Source organism: Anomaloglossus baeobatrachus, chromosome 8 (genome assembly GCF_048569485.1).
Source record: "Anomaloglossus baeobatrachus isolate aAnoBae1 chromosome 8, aAnoBae1.hap1, whole genome shotgun sequence".
Lineage (NCBI taxonomy): Eukaryota > Metazoa > Chordata > Amphibia > Anura > Aromobatidae > Anomaloglossus > Anomaloglossus baeobatrachus.
This window is the reverse complement of record NC_134360.1, coordinates 232,445,925-232,463,066: the sequence shown is the minus strand read 5'-3', so window position 1 is coordinate 232,463,066 and position 17,142 is coordinate 232,445,925. Positions and strand designations below refer to the sequence as shown.

The 17,142-nt window shown below is 44.0% G+C and overlaps 1 protein-coding gene across 2 annotated transcripts in view; it reads left to right on the top strand.

Moving 5' to 3' along the window:
* The window catches only part of AK4 (adenylate kinase 4), a 64,592-nt gene extending 49,772 nt beyond the window's left edge, over positions 1-14,820 (top strand). Inside the window, exons 5-7 of one of the 2 annotated variants that reach the window (XM_075320347.1) lie at positions 7,161-7,279; positions 11,327-11,469; positions 11,563-14,820. In XM_075320347.1, the coding sequence (XP_075176462.1) occupies positions 7,161-7,279; positions 11,327-11,465 (258 nt within the window). In that variant the 3' untranslated portion in view covers positions 11,466-11,469; positions 11,563-14,820. Of the gene's footprint in view, positions 1-7,160; positions 7,280-11,326 lie in introns of both variants that reach the window. The other variant, XM_075320346.1, reaches the window with a different exon arrangement.
* The last annotated feature ends 2,322 nt before the right edge of the window (positions 14,821-17,142 follow it).

Genomic DNA, 17,142 nt, shown 5'->3' with positions numbered 1-17,142 from the left:
CATGCACAATCTCTTTACTTTGGCGGAGGGAGCTACACACGTACTGCTAGATCTAATAATGCCTGCCTGAGCTCTGAACAGCAAGGTGTCCTCTCTTTTGATCAAGAGTAGAGATGAGCAAACCCGAGGTTCGGTGTCCATTGTTCGTACCAAACACAGACTTTACCGTAAAAACAACCCAGAGTTTGGGTTCAGAGTTCTGATGCTTTACGTATGCAAACCACTCACACAAGCATCGCTGTGCTCGGGTACGCTCGGTGCTCAGCCCAGTGCAAACTGTTTGCAGGGTTTGAACGGCTTGCACTGGGGTAACAACAGTGTGATCGGATGTAGTGTGCACCAAACAAAAAATATATAAAACATTTCCCACCCGCTCCCAGACGTGATCTGTTTATGGCTGATTGCATGTAGATAGATAGCTGAACTGCCCATTAGTGACTTCCATTGGGGTTAAGGTCAAGTCCAGGTCCCAAACCGAACTTTATCTAAGGCTGGGGTCACACTTGCGATTAACTTGCACGAGTGCAATGCGCGAAAATCTCGCATTGCACTCGGACCAATGTTAATCAATGAGGCAGCTCCGATATGCTATATTTTTCTCAGTCCAAATCGGACTCAGAAAAAAATCGCAGCATGCTGCATTTTGTAGAGTTTCACGTGCGAGTTACTCCAATGCAAGTCTATGGGTGCGTGAAAAAAAAAATGGATGTCACACGGACGGCACACACACCATCCTAGGGACATGCGTTTTTCTAAATACATTTATCACATGTGCAGAAAACACTGGAAATGAGTGAGGTCTGTGTATGTCGATCAATCTCTATCTCTGTCATTCGGTCCCTCTCTTGGTCTCTCTCTCTGTCGGTCTATCCCTCTCCCCCCCTCTCATACTCACCGATCACCAGCGCGGCGCTGCACGGCTGTCACAAAGCTACAGCGGCTTTTCCTCTTTTGAAAAAGCCGGCTGCTCATTATTCCATCTAGTATTCACTGCTTTCCCCGCCCCCCCCCGGCACCTATGATTGGTTGCAGGCAGACACGTCCCTACGTTGAGTCACAGCTGTCTCACTGCAACCAATCATAGCTGCCGGTAGGTGGGTCTATATCGTGCAGTACAAATACCGCTCCAGGTCCGATGTAATCCACAGAGGTCCCACGACGCTTAAAGCTCTGCTACATCAGAAGCTGACAGAGAGCGGTCACAGACCACGACCGCGCTCTGTGAGCTCCCCGCAGCAACTAAAGTGAGTCGCGCTATCAGCGATGACGTCACTCAGGTTACTCGCGGACACAGATCTCAGCGGGAGGACTTCAGCTGTGGCTGCGGGTAACCTCAGTGATGGCAAAGCTGAGAGCGCAGATCACTTAAGTCACTCAGGGGATTTGCGGTCACCAGTGAGACCTTCACCGGTGACCGAAAATCTGGCCATGACACACAGACAGAGCCACGGGATGACAATGAAGTCGGGTGAAGTTCATCCGACTTCATTCTGATCCCGCGGCTCTGTCTGTGTCTGCTGTCAGCGGCCATGTAGCAGAGCTGAAAGGCAGATGACATAGCTGCTGAGAATAAAAACGGATCCCATACGGATTACACACGGATTGCACATGGACTACAATCATGAGAAAAATCACAGAATCTCATTGCAGTTGCATTGCACACTGATCAACACTCGGACAGAGCTCATGCTACTTTCTAGCATGAGAATCGGTCTGATTTTCCAATCGCAAGTGTGATTCAAGTTAAACAAAATAAAGACATACACCCAAAAATCCTTTATTTGAAATAAATGACAAAAAACACCCTCTTTCATCACTTTATTAATCCCCAAATACCGCTCCAGGTCCGATGTAATCCACAGAGGTCCCACGACGCTTAAAGCTCTGCTACATCAGAAGCTGACAGAGAGCGGTCACAGACCACGACCGCGCTCTGTGAGCTCCCCGCAGCAACTAAAGTGAGTCGCGCTATCAGCGATGACGTCACTCAGGTTACTCGCGGACACAGATCTCAGCGGGAGGACTTCAGCTGTGGCTGCGGGTAACCTCAGTGATGGCAAAGCTGAGAGCGCAGATCACTTAAGTCACTCAGGGGATTTGCGGTCACCAGTGAGACCTTCACCGGTGACCGAAAATCTGGCCATGACACACAGACAGAGCCACGGGATGACAATGAAGTCGGGTGAAGTTCATCCGACTTCATTCTGATCCCGCGGCTCTGTCTGTGTCTGCTGTCAGCGGCCATGTAGCAGAGCTGAAAGGCAGATGACATAGCTGCTGAGAATAAAATACTCTCTCAGCGATAGTCAAGCTACCGCTGGACAAACAGGGGTGCAATCTCTCCTTCGGGCCCAGTCACACCCCTTGAGGCGCCTCATGCACTTCCTGGGGAAGATGGTGGCAGCAATGGAGGCAGTTCCCTTTGCACAGTTTCATCTGCGTCCACTCCAATGGGACATTCTCAGCAAATGGGACAAGAGGTCGACATCCTTAGACAGGAACGTCTCTCTTTCTCTGGCAGCCAAGACCTCTCTTCAGTGGTGGCTTCTTCCCACTTCCCTGTCGAAGGGAAAATCTTTCCTGCCCCCATCCTGGGCTGTGGTCACGACGGACGCGAGTCTGTCAGGGTGGGGAGCGGTTTTTCTCCACCACAAGGCTCAGGGAACCTGGTCTCCGACAGAGTCTTCCCTTCAGATCAATGTTCTGGAGATAAGGGCAGTGTATCTAGCCCTAAAAGCGTTCCATCGGTGGCTGGAGGGCAGGCAGATCCGCATACAGTCGGACAACGCCACGGCGGTCGCGTACATCAACCACCAGGGCGGCACTCGCAGTCGTCAAGCCTTCCAAGAAGTTCGGCGGATTCTGCTGTGGGCGGAGGCCACAGCCTCCACCATCTCCGCGGTTCACATCCCAGGCGTAGAAAACTGGGAAGCAGACTTTCTCAGTCGCCAGGGCATGGACGCATGGGAATGGTCTCTTCACCCGGACGTGTTTCAAGAGATCTGTTGCCGCTGGGGAACGCCGGACGTCGATCTAATGGCGTCTCGGCACAACAACAAAGTCCCGGCATTCATGGCACGGTCTCAGGATCACAGAGCTCTGGCGGCGGACGCCTTAGTTCAGGATTGGTCGCAGTTTCGACTGCCTTATGTATTCCCTCCTCTGGCAATGCTGCCCAGAGTGTTGCGCAAGATCAGGTCCGACTGCGGCCGCGCCATCCTCGTCGCTCCAGACTGGCCGAGGAGGTCGTGGTACCCGGACTTGTGGCACCTCACGGTGGGTCAACCGTGGGCGCTCCCAGACCGACCAGACTTGCTGTCTCAAGGGCCATTTTTCCATCTGAATTCTGCGGCCCTCAACCTGACTGTGTGGCCATTGAGTCCTGGCTCCTAGCGTCATCAGGGTTATCTCAAGAGGTCATTGCCACTATGAGACAGGCCAGGAAACCAACGTCAGCCAAGATCTATCACAGGGCTTGGAGGATCTTCTTAGCCTGGTGCTCTGATAAGGGGTTTACCCCCTGGCCGTTTGCCTTACCCACGTTTCTTTCCTTCCTTCAATCCGGAATGGACAAGGGTTTGTCTCTCGGCTCTCTCAAGGGACAAGTCTCGGCGCTTTCCGTGTTTTTTCAAAAGCGTCTAGCCAGGCTTCCGCAGGTCCGCACGTTCCTGCAGGGAATTTGCCACATAGTTCCACCTTACAAGCGTCCACTGGAACCCTGGGATCTCAACAGGGTTTTACGGGCTCTTCAGAAACCACCTTTCGAGCCGCTGAAGGATGTCTCTCTATCACGTCTTTCGCAGAAGGTGGCATTTCTAGTGGCAGTCACATCACTCCGAAGAGTGTCAGAGCTTGCAGCGCTGTCATGCAAAGCCCCCTTCCTGGTATTTCACCAGGATAAGGTGGTTCTGCGTCCGGTCCCGGACTTTCTCCCCAAAGTGGTGTCCCCTTTTCATCTCAATCAGGATATTTCCTTACCTTCATTTTGCCCTCATCCAATTCACCAATGTGAAAAGGATTTGCATTTGTTAGATCTAGTGAGAGCACTCCGGATCTACGTGTCTCGCACGACGCCACTGCGCCGTTCTGATGCGCTCTTTGTCCTTGTCGCTGGCCAGCGTAAGGGGTCGCAGGCTTCCAAGTCAACCTTGGCTCGGTGGATCAAGGAACCGATTTTTGAAGCCTACCGTTCTTCTGGGCTTCCGATTCCTTCAGGGCTGAAAGCCCATTCTACCAGAGCCGTGGGTGCGTCCTGGGCATTGCGGCACCGGGCGACGGCTCAGCATGTGTGTCAGGCAGCTACCTGGTCTAGTCTGCACACTTTCACGAAACACTATCAGGTGCATACCTATGCTTCGGCGGATGCCAGTCTAGGTAGGCTAGTCCTTCAGGCGGCGGTTGCCCACCTGTAAGAGGAGGGCCGTTGTTGGCTCTTTTTATCAGGGTATTCTTTTACCCACCCAGGGACTGCTTTTGGACGTCCCAATTGTCTGGGTCTCCAAATGGAGCGACAAAGAAGAAGGGAATTTTGTTTACTTACCGTAAATTCCTTTTCTTCTAGCTCCTATTGGGAGACCCAGCACCCGCCCCTGTTCCCTTCGGGCTGTTGTTCTTTTGTGTACACATGTTGTTCATGTTGAATTGTTCTTTTGGTTCATGGTTTTCAGTTCTCCGAACATCCTTCGGATTGAATTTACCTTAGACCAATTTATAAGTATCCTCCTTCCTGCTTTTGCACCAAAACTGAGGAGCCCGTGATGCACGGGGGGGTGTATAGGCAGAGGGGAGGGGTTACACTTTTTAAAGTGTAATACTTTGTGTTGCCTCCGGAGGCAGAAGCTATACACCCAATTGTCTGGGTCTCCCAATAGGAGCTAGAAGAAAAGGAATTTACGGTAAGTAAACAAAATTCCCTTCTTTTCTTGTTTTTATTGGAATGTGCACATTGTAGATTTAGAATGAAATCGGTAAAAACGTATGTAAACAAGAACTAAAAAAACAAGTGTAAGACAAACCAGTATATGTGGACACCTTATATTCCTCACAGTACCCCACTTTTACATTGATGACAACTTTAAGTTCCATTGGCTTCTCTCCAGCAGGTCATCACCTGAAATGACTTCAGCAATCTTGGAGGATTTCCCAGAAGTGTTGAATACTTGTTGGCTTCTTTGCCTTCACTCCAGTAAAATCCTGTACTGTCCCCTAGGTACAAGAATGTAACTACTATGAAAATTTCCATAGGGGCAATATTATAGTAGTTATATTCTTGTACATAGGGGCAGTATTATAGTAGTTATATTCTTGTACATAGGGGCAGTATTATAGTAGTTATATTCTTGTACATAGGGGCAATATTATAGTAGTTATATTCTTGTACATAGAAGCAGTATTATAGTAGTTATATTCTTGTACATAGGGGCAGTATTATAGTAGCTATATTCTTGTACATGGATCAGTATTATAGTAGTTATATTCTTGTACATAGGGGGAAGTATTATAGTAGTTATATTCTTGTACATAGGGGCAGTATTATAGTAGTTATATTCTCTTACATAGGGGCAGTATTACAGTAGTTATATTCTTGTACATAGGGGCAGTATTGTAGTAGTTCTATTCTGGTACATAGGGGGCAGTATTATAGTAGTTATATTCTTGTACATAGGAGCAGTATTTTAGTAGTTACATTCTTATACATATGGGGCAGTATTATAGCAGTTATATTCTTGTACATAGGAGCAGTATTATAGTAGTTATAGTCTTGTACATAGGGGGAAGTATTATAGTAGTTATATTCTTGTACATAGGGGCAGTATTATAGTAGTTATATTCTTATACATAGGGGGCAGTATTATAGTAGTTAGTCTTATACATAGAGGCAGTATTATAGAAGTTACAGTATATTCTAGTACATAGGGGCAGTATTATAGTAATATTCTTATACATAGGGGGCAGTATTATAGTAGTTATATTCTTATACATAGGGGGCAGTATTATAGTAGTTATAGTCTTATACATAGAGGCAGTATTATAGAAGTTACAGTATATTCTAGTACATAGGGGCAGTATTATAGTAGTTACATTTTTGTACATAGGAGCAGTATGATAGTAGTTATATTCTTGTACATAGGGGCAGTATTATAGTAGTTATATTCTTGTACATAGGGGCAGTATTATAGTAGTTACATTTTTGTACATAGGAGCAGTATGATAGTAGTTATATTCTTGTACATAGGGGCAGTATTATAGTAGTTATATTATTGTACATAGGGGCAGTATCATAGTAGTTATAGTCTTGAACTTAGGGACAGTTTAACTGTTTGACGAAATATTTGGTCAAAAACCTTGCAGCCTCGCCTCAATAGATCTATTTTTTCAAGATGCCATTGATATGCTTTTATCCATTTTACGCTTCTTGTTGTTGTCATCTCACTCATTTCCAGGAGGTGGCAGCATTATCAAGAAGCGTCTGGTTATGACACTTTTGTGTAGAAATTTCTATACCATGAAATACAGTATTATTTATAGCTAAAAATGTATTTTTGTGTGTAGCTTTCCTGCATGGTAATGACATTTATTATAGTAGTCAAGGAACATCTAGTAACATGGATAATATGTTCAAAGATGTTTATGGAGGACATTGTAAAATTTTGCCATTTGTATTGTAGCTTCTCAGCTTTTGCACAACTACAACTCTCAGCATGCCCTGATAGCCTTGGGTTGCTAGTATATGCTGAAGTCCAAATGTTATTTGGCAAACTGCAGCCTAAAGGGTAATTCCACAAGAACCAAGTTAAATCTTATACATTATAAAGGCGATAACTTGATTGCTGGGGGTATGAGCTCGGGGACCCCAAGTGATCCTAAGAACAGGGAGCTGGAGTGCCATTCTGAATGGAGCTGAGGTGCACATGCTCGGCCTCTGCTTCATTTATTGTCTATGAGACTGTCGGTAATAGTCAAGCATTGTGCTCAGCAGTCCCAATAAAGGCCGAGCATGTGCACCTTGACTCAATAAGGATGTGGCTCGAGAGCACACTTCCTGGGATTGCTGTGGTTCGCTATGTTGGACCCCAGCGATCTGCACAAGATCCCTTATCCAGTGGATTCGATATGACTTTATTTTTTGGGAATAATCTTCTTTTAATGCCTGATTGTAGGGTATTGATGATGTCACCGGGGAACAACTTGTCCAGCAGGAAGATGATAAGCCCGATGCAGTGGTCGCCAGATTACGCCAATACAAAGATGTTGCCAAACCGGTGATTGAGCGATACAAGTACGTATAGTTAAACTTCTTATTACTGCATGAGTGAAACAGAATCCAGCAAGTGATTCAGCAGATTACATAGGAGCTCAGTCCGGAGTATTGTGTGTGGAGCCGTTCATGATTCATCCCTGAATACTTCCACTGTGTGAACCACGGAAACAATGCAACTTCTTTTTTTCAAATCTATTTTTCAATATGAAAAGACAAAGTTTATCAATAAGCTTCATTGGGGCATGTGCACTGAATGTGCTGCATTCACGACACCCCCTTTGTTACCCAAAGTAGAAAACCGCTTATAAGGCTATGTGCGCACGTCGCGTAAAAACATGCAGTTACGCTGCGCTTTGTAGCGCAGTGTAACTGCATGCGTCCTGCGTCCCGTACACAGTCTATGGAGACTGTGCAGGGGCCGTGCGCACGTGGCGTTTAAGAGCGCAGCGCTTCGGCTACTGCCGAAGCGCTGCGCAAAAAGAAGTGACATGTTTCTTCTTTCCTGCGCTTTGCCGGCAGCTCCTGCTCTGTCTATGGCAGGGGCTGCAGGCAGAGCGCATGGAATCGGCGCTCACTACGGACATTTCTGCAGCGATCTAAAATTTCTGCAGGGCTTGTACGCAACGTGCGCACATAGCCTAAGGAGTGTTGATTACGCCTCATTCAGACATCCGGTTTGCACAAACAGATTCTATTGGTAAATTTCACGGAGAGAACAGGCACTCACTAAAGGCTGTGCACCTGTTTACATGTCCATGTGTCTGCAAAAAATCACCTTAATAGTCTTTTATGAGCTTAAAGACAATACAGCAATTGCAGCACCTACAATAGGAAAAATTAGGTGAAACAACCTTTCTGGCAACACATTGTCTTTATATTGCATAGAAAATGTACTTTCTTCCAATTTACAAATTATCAGGCAAGAGCTCTTAAGGGGGCTTTACACGCTGCGACATCGCTAATGCGGAGTCGTTGGGGTCACGGAATTTGTGACGCACATCCGGCCGCATTAGCGATGTTGCTGCGTGTGACACCGATGAGCGATTTTGCATCGTTGCAAAAACGTGCAAAATCGCTCATCGGTGACATGGGGGTCCATTCTCGATTATCGTTACTGCAGCAGTAACGAAGTTGTTCCTCGTTCCTGCGGCAGCACACATCGCTATGTGTGACGCCGCAGGAACGAGGAACCTCTCCATACCTGCCTCCCGGCCGCTATGAGGAAGGAAGGGGGTGGGCGGGATGTTCCGGCCACTCATCTCCGCCCCTCCGCTTCTATTGGGCGGCCGCTCAGTGACGTCGCTGTGACGCCGCACGGACCGCCCCCTTAGAAAGGAGGCGGTTCGCCGGTCACAGCGACGTCGCCGGGCAGGTAAGTATGTGTGACGGGTCTGCGCGATGTTGTGCGGCACAGGCAGTGATTTGCCCGTGTCGCACAACAGATGGGGGCGGGTACCCACGCTAGCGATATCGGGACCGATATCACAGCGTGTAAAGTAGCCTTTAGGCCTTGTCCGCACACTGCGTTTTTACCCGCGTTTTTTTTGTGTTTTTGCTGCTGAAATTTCTTGAGAAAACCTTTCTGCAGACATTCCCCAGCAAAACCTATGGAAAAAAAATAGCTGTGCGCACACTGTGTTTTTTTTTCTCAAGAACATTCTTTCTGCAGAATTTCTTGAGAAAAGGAATGTGCATGTCACTTCTTTTCTGCAGATACTTGCGTTTTTTGCCATAGATAATGGTAAAAAAACGCAGGGACCAACCTGCGGAAAAAACGCATCAAAAAAAGCACAAAACACGGTAAAAACGCATGTGGTTTTTGGTTCGTTTTTTTACTGCAAGTGCGTTAATCTTTCAGACGCTCAAGAAATTTCTTGAGAACAATCCTTTTTCTAGTGTGAACAGAGCCTTAGGGCAGGCCCCTTCCGCGTTCTCACTAAACCCCTCCTGACGTGTTCCCCTGATCTTACTTGATAGTTGTACCCCTCTATTATGTCACACTTTTCTGCAGTAGTGAAATCTTGCACATGTGCTACATGTTCCGCCTGGTGCATGTATAGTATTCTCCTTTTTGTAGAATATGGATCATCACTTCCATCCGCTATTTATGATTCATGTTCTAATTTGGCATTTTACAAGGAGTTCTGTAAATCAAACAAGTTAATGTTGTGCTGGTTTTCCGTTACCTTAATCCATATCATGTAACCCTGAGGAACTCCAATACTGTGCTGGAGCGGCCTGACCCTGCCAGCCACGGGGCTCATGATAAGAAGTCTCTGCATAGTCTCCGTAACAAGGACAAAAATAGCTTGAGTTTTGAGCCGGGCACGTTCACAGTTTAACATTTGGCGGATCGGATGGATCTTGCAGTTGCCTTCACATTGACTTTATGAGTTTGATGGTCAAGTGTAGAATGGTTTTATCTTACATAAAGATATGGGACAACTGGGCCCCAGCCAAAAGGCTGTACAGGATCCACCAAAGAAGTCCATTAAGGAAAGTAAGACAAGACAGTGACTGTAGATGTCAGGTCACCTCTTTCTAAATACATGACATTAATTATCCTACAGTGATCCCGAGTTACCTCCTGTATTATACTCTAGAGCTGTACTCACTATTCTGCTGGTGGAGTCACTGTGTACATTACTTATCCTGTACTGATCCTGAGTTACATCTTGTACTATACTCCAGAGTTGCAGTCAGTATTTTGCTGGTGGAGTCACTGTGTACATACAGTACATCACAAAAGTTAGTACACCCTTCACATTTTTGCAAATATCTTAATATATCTTATATGTTTCAATAGTTTTATTGAATTTTTTTTTTCATCAAGTAAAACATACATAGAAAAATTAAAAGATCAGTCATAAGTTCTTTCAGGTTATCAACCGTGTTGAAATAATGAAGTACATATCAAGTTTTCATGGGACAATACTGCAGATATGACACTTTGATACAATGTACAATGGTCAGTGTGCAGCTTGTATAAGGGCCGTTTCACATCAGCGTTTTTCTGCCGCACTCCCAGATCCGGCACAAGGGCAATACAGTACAATACAGTTTACAGACAGTGCGGCAAGCCCCGGTCACATGCTGTCACATGCTCCGGTCACATGACCGCGTGTGCCCGGAGCTTGCCAGTGAACTGTATTGTACGGTACTGCCCTGGTGCCGGATTTGGGAGTGCGGCAGAAAAACGCTGATCTGAAACGGCCCTAACAGTGTAAGTTTGGTGCCCTCTAAATAACACAAACACACAGTCTACACCGCTGGCAACACACCCGTAAATGAAAATGGCCAAATTGTGCCCAATTAGCCATTTTCCCTCCTTTTTGTCGTGACTCATTAGTGTTACAAGGTTGCATGTGTGTTACATTTGGTGTTACTGCTCACACACTCTCTCATACTGGTCACTGATAGTTCAACATGGCTCCTCATGGCAAAGAATTCTCTGTATTATCCTTCAGAGCTGCACTCTCTATTCTGCTGGTTCAGTCACTGCGTAATGTATGCAGACAATGAATCATCGAACAGAATACTGAGTGCAGCTCTGAAGCATGATACAGGATGTAAATCAGGATCAGTACAAAATAAGTAATGTAATGTAATGTAATGTATGTACACAGTGACTGCACCAGCAGAATAGTGAGTGCAGCTCTGGAGTATAATACAGGATGTAACTCAGGATCAGTACAGAATAAATAATGTAATCTATGTACACAGTGACTGCACCAGCAGAATAGTGAGTGCAGCTCTGGAGTATAATACAGGATGCAACTCGGGATCAGTACAGGATCAGTAATGTAATCTATGTACACAGTGACTGCACCAGCAGAATAGTGAGTGCAGCTCTGGAGTATAATGCAGGAGGTAACTCAGGATCAGTACAGGATCAGTAATGTAATGTATGTACACAGTGACTGCACCAGCAGAATAGTGAGTGCAGCTCTGGAGTATAATACATGATGTAACTCAGGATCAGTAATGTATTGTATTTAATTGTATGAAGGATAATCTTGATGTATTGTATGTGTCGTCTGATGTAATTATTTTTTTTGTTCTCAGGAGTAAAGGAGTTCTTCACACATTTTCAGGAACTGAGACAAATAAAATCTGGCCATACATCTACACGCTCTTGAGCACCAGAACCACCCCGGTTCATCCCGAGGATACCAGCCAAGCCTTCCGCCATGAGAACCCATAGACCTGTGGGTTATTTATTGTCTGTGTGCAGTATCCATGTGGTGCTATGTCCTCACTATCCATGAATTGTTTATGTTGTTTTTTTTCTTCTCTTTCAGGATCTTTAAGTAATTTTGTTTAGAAAAATGTTTTCTAAATTTGTTCAGTGTTTCTCAGAGCGTCAACCAATGAACTGTCTGCTGCAATTATCTGGATATATTTTAACATATCTATATAGCGTATCGGTTATTAATGGCCTTGTGACCTTTATGATATCCTGTATTTTTGTGAAAAAAATTATATATATATATATATGTCAAAGTATTTTTTTTGTAAAAGATGTAAGACAGAAAAATGGGCCCCATGTATCAAAACTGAGAGAAGTGGCTTTGTGATCCATGAGAACCAATCAAAAGCTGTAATGAGTAATGAAACCTGGATTTTGATTGATTGCAATGGGAAACAAGTCCGATTCGTCTCCAAGATACATGGGGACCGTTCTATACAGACCAAAGATGGTCAGCGATTACATACAGCAGTGGGGCAGATTTATTAGTACTGACGCAGGGAATACATCCAGCCGTTTGGAGGACATTTGACCCTAGTTCCTTCACGACCAATGACGTACCGGTACACCATTGGTCGTGTCCCTGCAATTACCGAGGCCTCCGGCGGCGAGCCTACAGTAATTCCCGCACATCTCCGTTGATCTATTCAGCAGACATGTGTGGCTAACAGGCACAGGTGGATCGGAGATTCACCCGTTCCTGTTAACCATTTAGATCATGCCGTCAAACACTGACAGCGCGATTTAAATGACCACAGCGGTGATCACGCTGTTCTCTGCTGCCATTGGCGGCCCTGTAACCTGATCACCGGATGCCAATGTGTCACCATGGTAGCACGGGGCCAGCTGATGACCCCTGACGCTACCATGACTCACTTCCTATGAGAGCTGACAGAGCGTCGGCACTCACAGAAAAGCAGCATTTCTGCTGATCAGAGCCATGCTGCTCTGATCAGCAGAAATTAACAAGTGATCGGACACTGCATTGATAAAGTCCCCTAGGGGGACTAGTAAAATAAATAGAAAATGTGAAAAAAAAGTTTTTAAAAATATGAAAAAACCCCCTAAAAGTTCAAATCAACCCACATTCGCCATATTGAAAATTAAACAGTTAAAAAAATAAAAATATACACACATTTGGTATCGATGCATTCAGAAATGCCTGATCTATCAACATATAAAATCAACTATGCTTATTTTTTGTATTAAAATGTAAAATCAATTAATCTAATCAGCACATGGCATGGCAAGAAAAAAATTCCAAACTACAAAATTACGTTTTTTGGTCGCCACAAATTTTTTTTAAAATGCAATATCAAGTGATCAAAATGTTGCATCTGCACAAAAATGATATAATTAAAAACGTCAGCTCAAGATGCAAAAAATAAGCAATCACTGAGCCATAGATCCAGAAAAATGAGAATGTTACGGGTCTCATAAAATGGCGACAAACTTCAGAATTTTTTTAACCCCTTGGATAAAAGTATACATGTTTGGTATGTACGGACTCATACCCACCTGAGGCATCATGCTGACACATCAGTTTTACCATGTAGTGAACACCGAATAAAAGACCCCAAAAACTATCGTCCAATTGCACTTTTTTTGCAATTTCACCGCACTTGGATTTTTTTTTCCATTTTCTAGTACACTATATGGTAAAACTAATGATTTCTTTCAAAAGTACAACTATTCCCGCAAAAAATAAGCCCTCATATGGCAATATTAAATGGAAAAATAAAAAACTTAGGGCTCTCGGAAGAAGGGGAGGAAAAACTAAAATGAAAATCGCACAGAGGTGAAGGGGCGAGAGTTGACTATCTTGGAGACTATTTACATTATTTACCTTCCTTTACATTTATTTTTTAGGATAATCCTATAAAAACTAGACTGTTAAAAGTAAAATCACAGGACCAATCGTAGCACTAATAGAAAAAATAATGTTTGACCATTTGCACATGTAGTAATCCACCTTAAAAACTTTAGTTTTGCTATGTCCAGTGTGGTAATGATGCAGCCTCCTGACCCAGTGCTAATGACGTCTGCTAGTAAATTTATGATGAAATGGTGCACAGCTGCCATGAGGCAATGCCATTTAAAATGGTTAAATAAAGGGTCCAGAATATCCCATAAAACTCTGAGGATCAAGGATAAATGCACCCCCTTTTCCATATCTTAAAGGGAAACTGTTAGCAAGTTTTTACATATGGACGTAATGGTGTGGCTGTATGGATGCTTATACCCCCAAAAATGATACATTTCTGTACAACGATCTGATGAGCCAGTCGTGATAAATCTAGAATGACAGCCATATGGAAATCAGACTTCAAATGCATCGGGGGGTGTCAGTGCACTTGCGAAAAGCAGATATGGTGCAGTGACACGCCCCTTGTGCACTTGAAGCCTGATTTGCATATGGCTTCCATGCTAGATTTAGCATGACTGGTGCCTGGGATCTCTACAAAAATGGTATAATTTTTATTGAGGGACAATAGCGTCTATACATTTTATACCACTGCTTCCATTGGTGAAAATGTCTTGCTGGATTCATTTTCTTGAGATGTTCACTTCTGCATTTGTAGGGGAGAGGCGCTGATGACGTTGCATTGACAGATACCTGCAGAGATGTGGACACAATTGGCAGCTGTGTGCACCTGTCTTAGTGAATTCGGAAGGTGCATGACACTTGCTGATCATACCCGTGCATGTGAAAGTAACTGGCATTGGACAAACCTTTTTTAGGATTTGCTTTTCTGCCTTCATACCTGCCTAAGCTGCTGCCAAACGTCCCCTATGACCCAACTGGCTCCACCAAAAGGTAGAGCATGAAATTACAGGGGATGGAGTTTAGGAACCTTAGGGCCACACACCTCTGTAATCCATTGGGAGGGTTATTTTGTAATGACACCGCACCTGAAAAGCTGAACCTATGATCAAAGTGAGCAAATAGATTATTTTATGACCCGACTACAATATTCTGCCATGCCGTACAAGAGAGGTGAGGGCGTGCAGCAATCCGTGGTATGCCGTCACCAGTGATTTTTCGCACCCATGATGTCACCAATCCTGGGGTAATTCTTCACCCTGGGATTTTGATTTTAGGACTCTGGCCATTACTCTGCTCACCTGCGTCACGTTGATAAATCTGCCCTGGTATCTGCAATGAGATTCTGATGAGATAATTCCCGGGTCTTGTGCTCTCCGTTATTGAGAGCGGTGCAGACCCGGTGTGTGAAGATTTATGGCACAAGATTGTTTTATTTCTCATTATCATCATATCATCAAATATGATTAAAATACAAATTCTGAACCTGTGTTTATGTGATTCATATTCTTCATTTGGTTGTATGTTACCTATATGTGTATATAGTGGATACACATATATACATACAGCGCATATACACTCACAGAAGACACGTGTATATGTGGGATCACATATGGGAATGAATATACACGTGCATGCCAATATCTGTATATTCCATATATGTTCTCTATGTGATCCTGGGATACTGTGATTTAAAAGCAGTGATCCTTTCATGTACAGGAGGAAAGACAAGGCCCTTACTGACAGTATTACCCAGGCCTCTAAGGATATCATGTTATAGCCAAGGACAACTTGCATCCATTAAATAGAAAAGCAGTTCAGGCACGATTGACACAAATATGCTCCCATCAATGATCAGATCCCTTCCACCATTGATCCTGGCAGCCGATATCTGGAGGCGAACCTACTAATTTCACGTTTCCTTTAGACAAAGAAGACCATTGACTGACGGATGGATGCAGGTCCTTGTCACAAAAGATGTAGATATATTTCTTCTGCACTGGTGCTGGTATCAAAGTGGTAACAAACGAAAACAAAAAAGTAGCCAGCAAGGTACAAGGAAGTGCATTTGCTTCAGTTTCCTTGCAGCTTGACTATATATTACTGCAGCTCTGGAGTATAATGAAGGATGTAACTAAGGATCAGTACAGGATAAATAGTAATGTGTGTACACAGTGACTGCACCAGCAGAATAGGGAGTGCAGCTCTGGGGTATAATACAGGATGTAACTCCGAATCAGTACAGGATCAGTAATATAATGTATATTCACACAGTGACTGCACCAGCAGAATAGTGAGTGCAGCTGTGGAGCATAATACAAGATTTAACTCAGGATCATTACAGGATAAGTAGTAATGTATGTATACAGTGACTGCACCAGCAGAACAGTGAGTGCAGCTCTGAAGTATAATACAGGATGTAACTCAGGATCAGTACAGGATAACTAATGTAATGTATGTACACAGTGACAGCGCCAGCAGAATAGCGAGTGCAGCTCTGGAGTATAATACAGGATGTAACTCAGGATAAATAATGTAATGTATGTACACAGTGACTGCACCAGCAATATAGTGAGTGCAGCTCTGGAGTATAATACAGGATGTAACTCAGGATCAGTACAGGATAACTAATGTAATGTATGTACACAGTGACAGCGCCAGCAGAATAGCGAGTGCAGCTCTGAAGTATAATGCTGGATGTAACACGGGATCAGTGCAGGATCAGTAATGTAATATAACTACACAGTGACTCCACCAGCAGAATAGTGAGTGCAGCTCCGGAGTATAATACAGGATGTAACTCAGGATAAATAATGTAATGTATGTACACAGTGACTGCACCAGCAATATAGTGAGTGCAGCTCTGGAGTATAATACAGGATGTAACTCAGGATCAGTACAGGATAAGTAATGTACAGTATATATTAAGAGGGTACCTTTTTATGCAGCTGAAAACTATACATGAACTGGAAAATTGTAAAAATGCACTAATTCCCCAATTTATCTAGCCTGATGCGTTAAGTAAGAGGCATGAGCCTTTTAAGAAATTCGTTGCGTGTTTCAGCTGAATTTGTTAGGTGTGCCCGAGGTCTGGAAAGTGTTCAAAATGTAAGTTGAGCTGTCCGGGAATAGCCTAAAAATACCAAAAGTTACAACATTTTTCTGTAATTACAAGTTGCACAAAAGTTCTGCAAAATTTCAACCAGTTTTATGATAGAAAACTGGCATAAGCTGCTTGATGATTTGGCGCCTATAAATTTTATTATGGACCCTTAAAAAAAAAAAAAAAAAAAAAAGTGTAACTCTGACCACCAGCTAAAATGAAATTTGTGCACTTTATCTTGCAGAGAGGAGGGACCAGAGAGATTGGCTAAACACATGGAGGAAGGTTGAGACTACACAGGGCTTGTTTCCAGTCTGTATACATGGATATGCATACCTCTACACTGCGGCTGTGCAGGTTTTGCACAGGTGACTTTTTTTTAGTTTTAGATGCGTATATATACACACCCATAGAGCAAAATTAAAAAAATAATATTGGCAAGCCTTAAGGATTTGCAGTCAGTGGACTCGGTGACGGGCATCCCTGGACCTTTCCTCAATAGTGTCCTCAGAAGTTTTTCTTTGCTTCCATCGTTTCTTCCATGTTTCACTGTCTCATTTGCACATTACTTCTCATATTTCTATAGACCTTTTTGTATTCTTGGCTTACAGGTGGGAGTGATTAACTTCTTTTTCCACAATCCAAAGTAATGTCTTACAGATACGGGGAAGGTGAGACCCCGTTTTCTCCAGATGCACTGATGT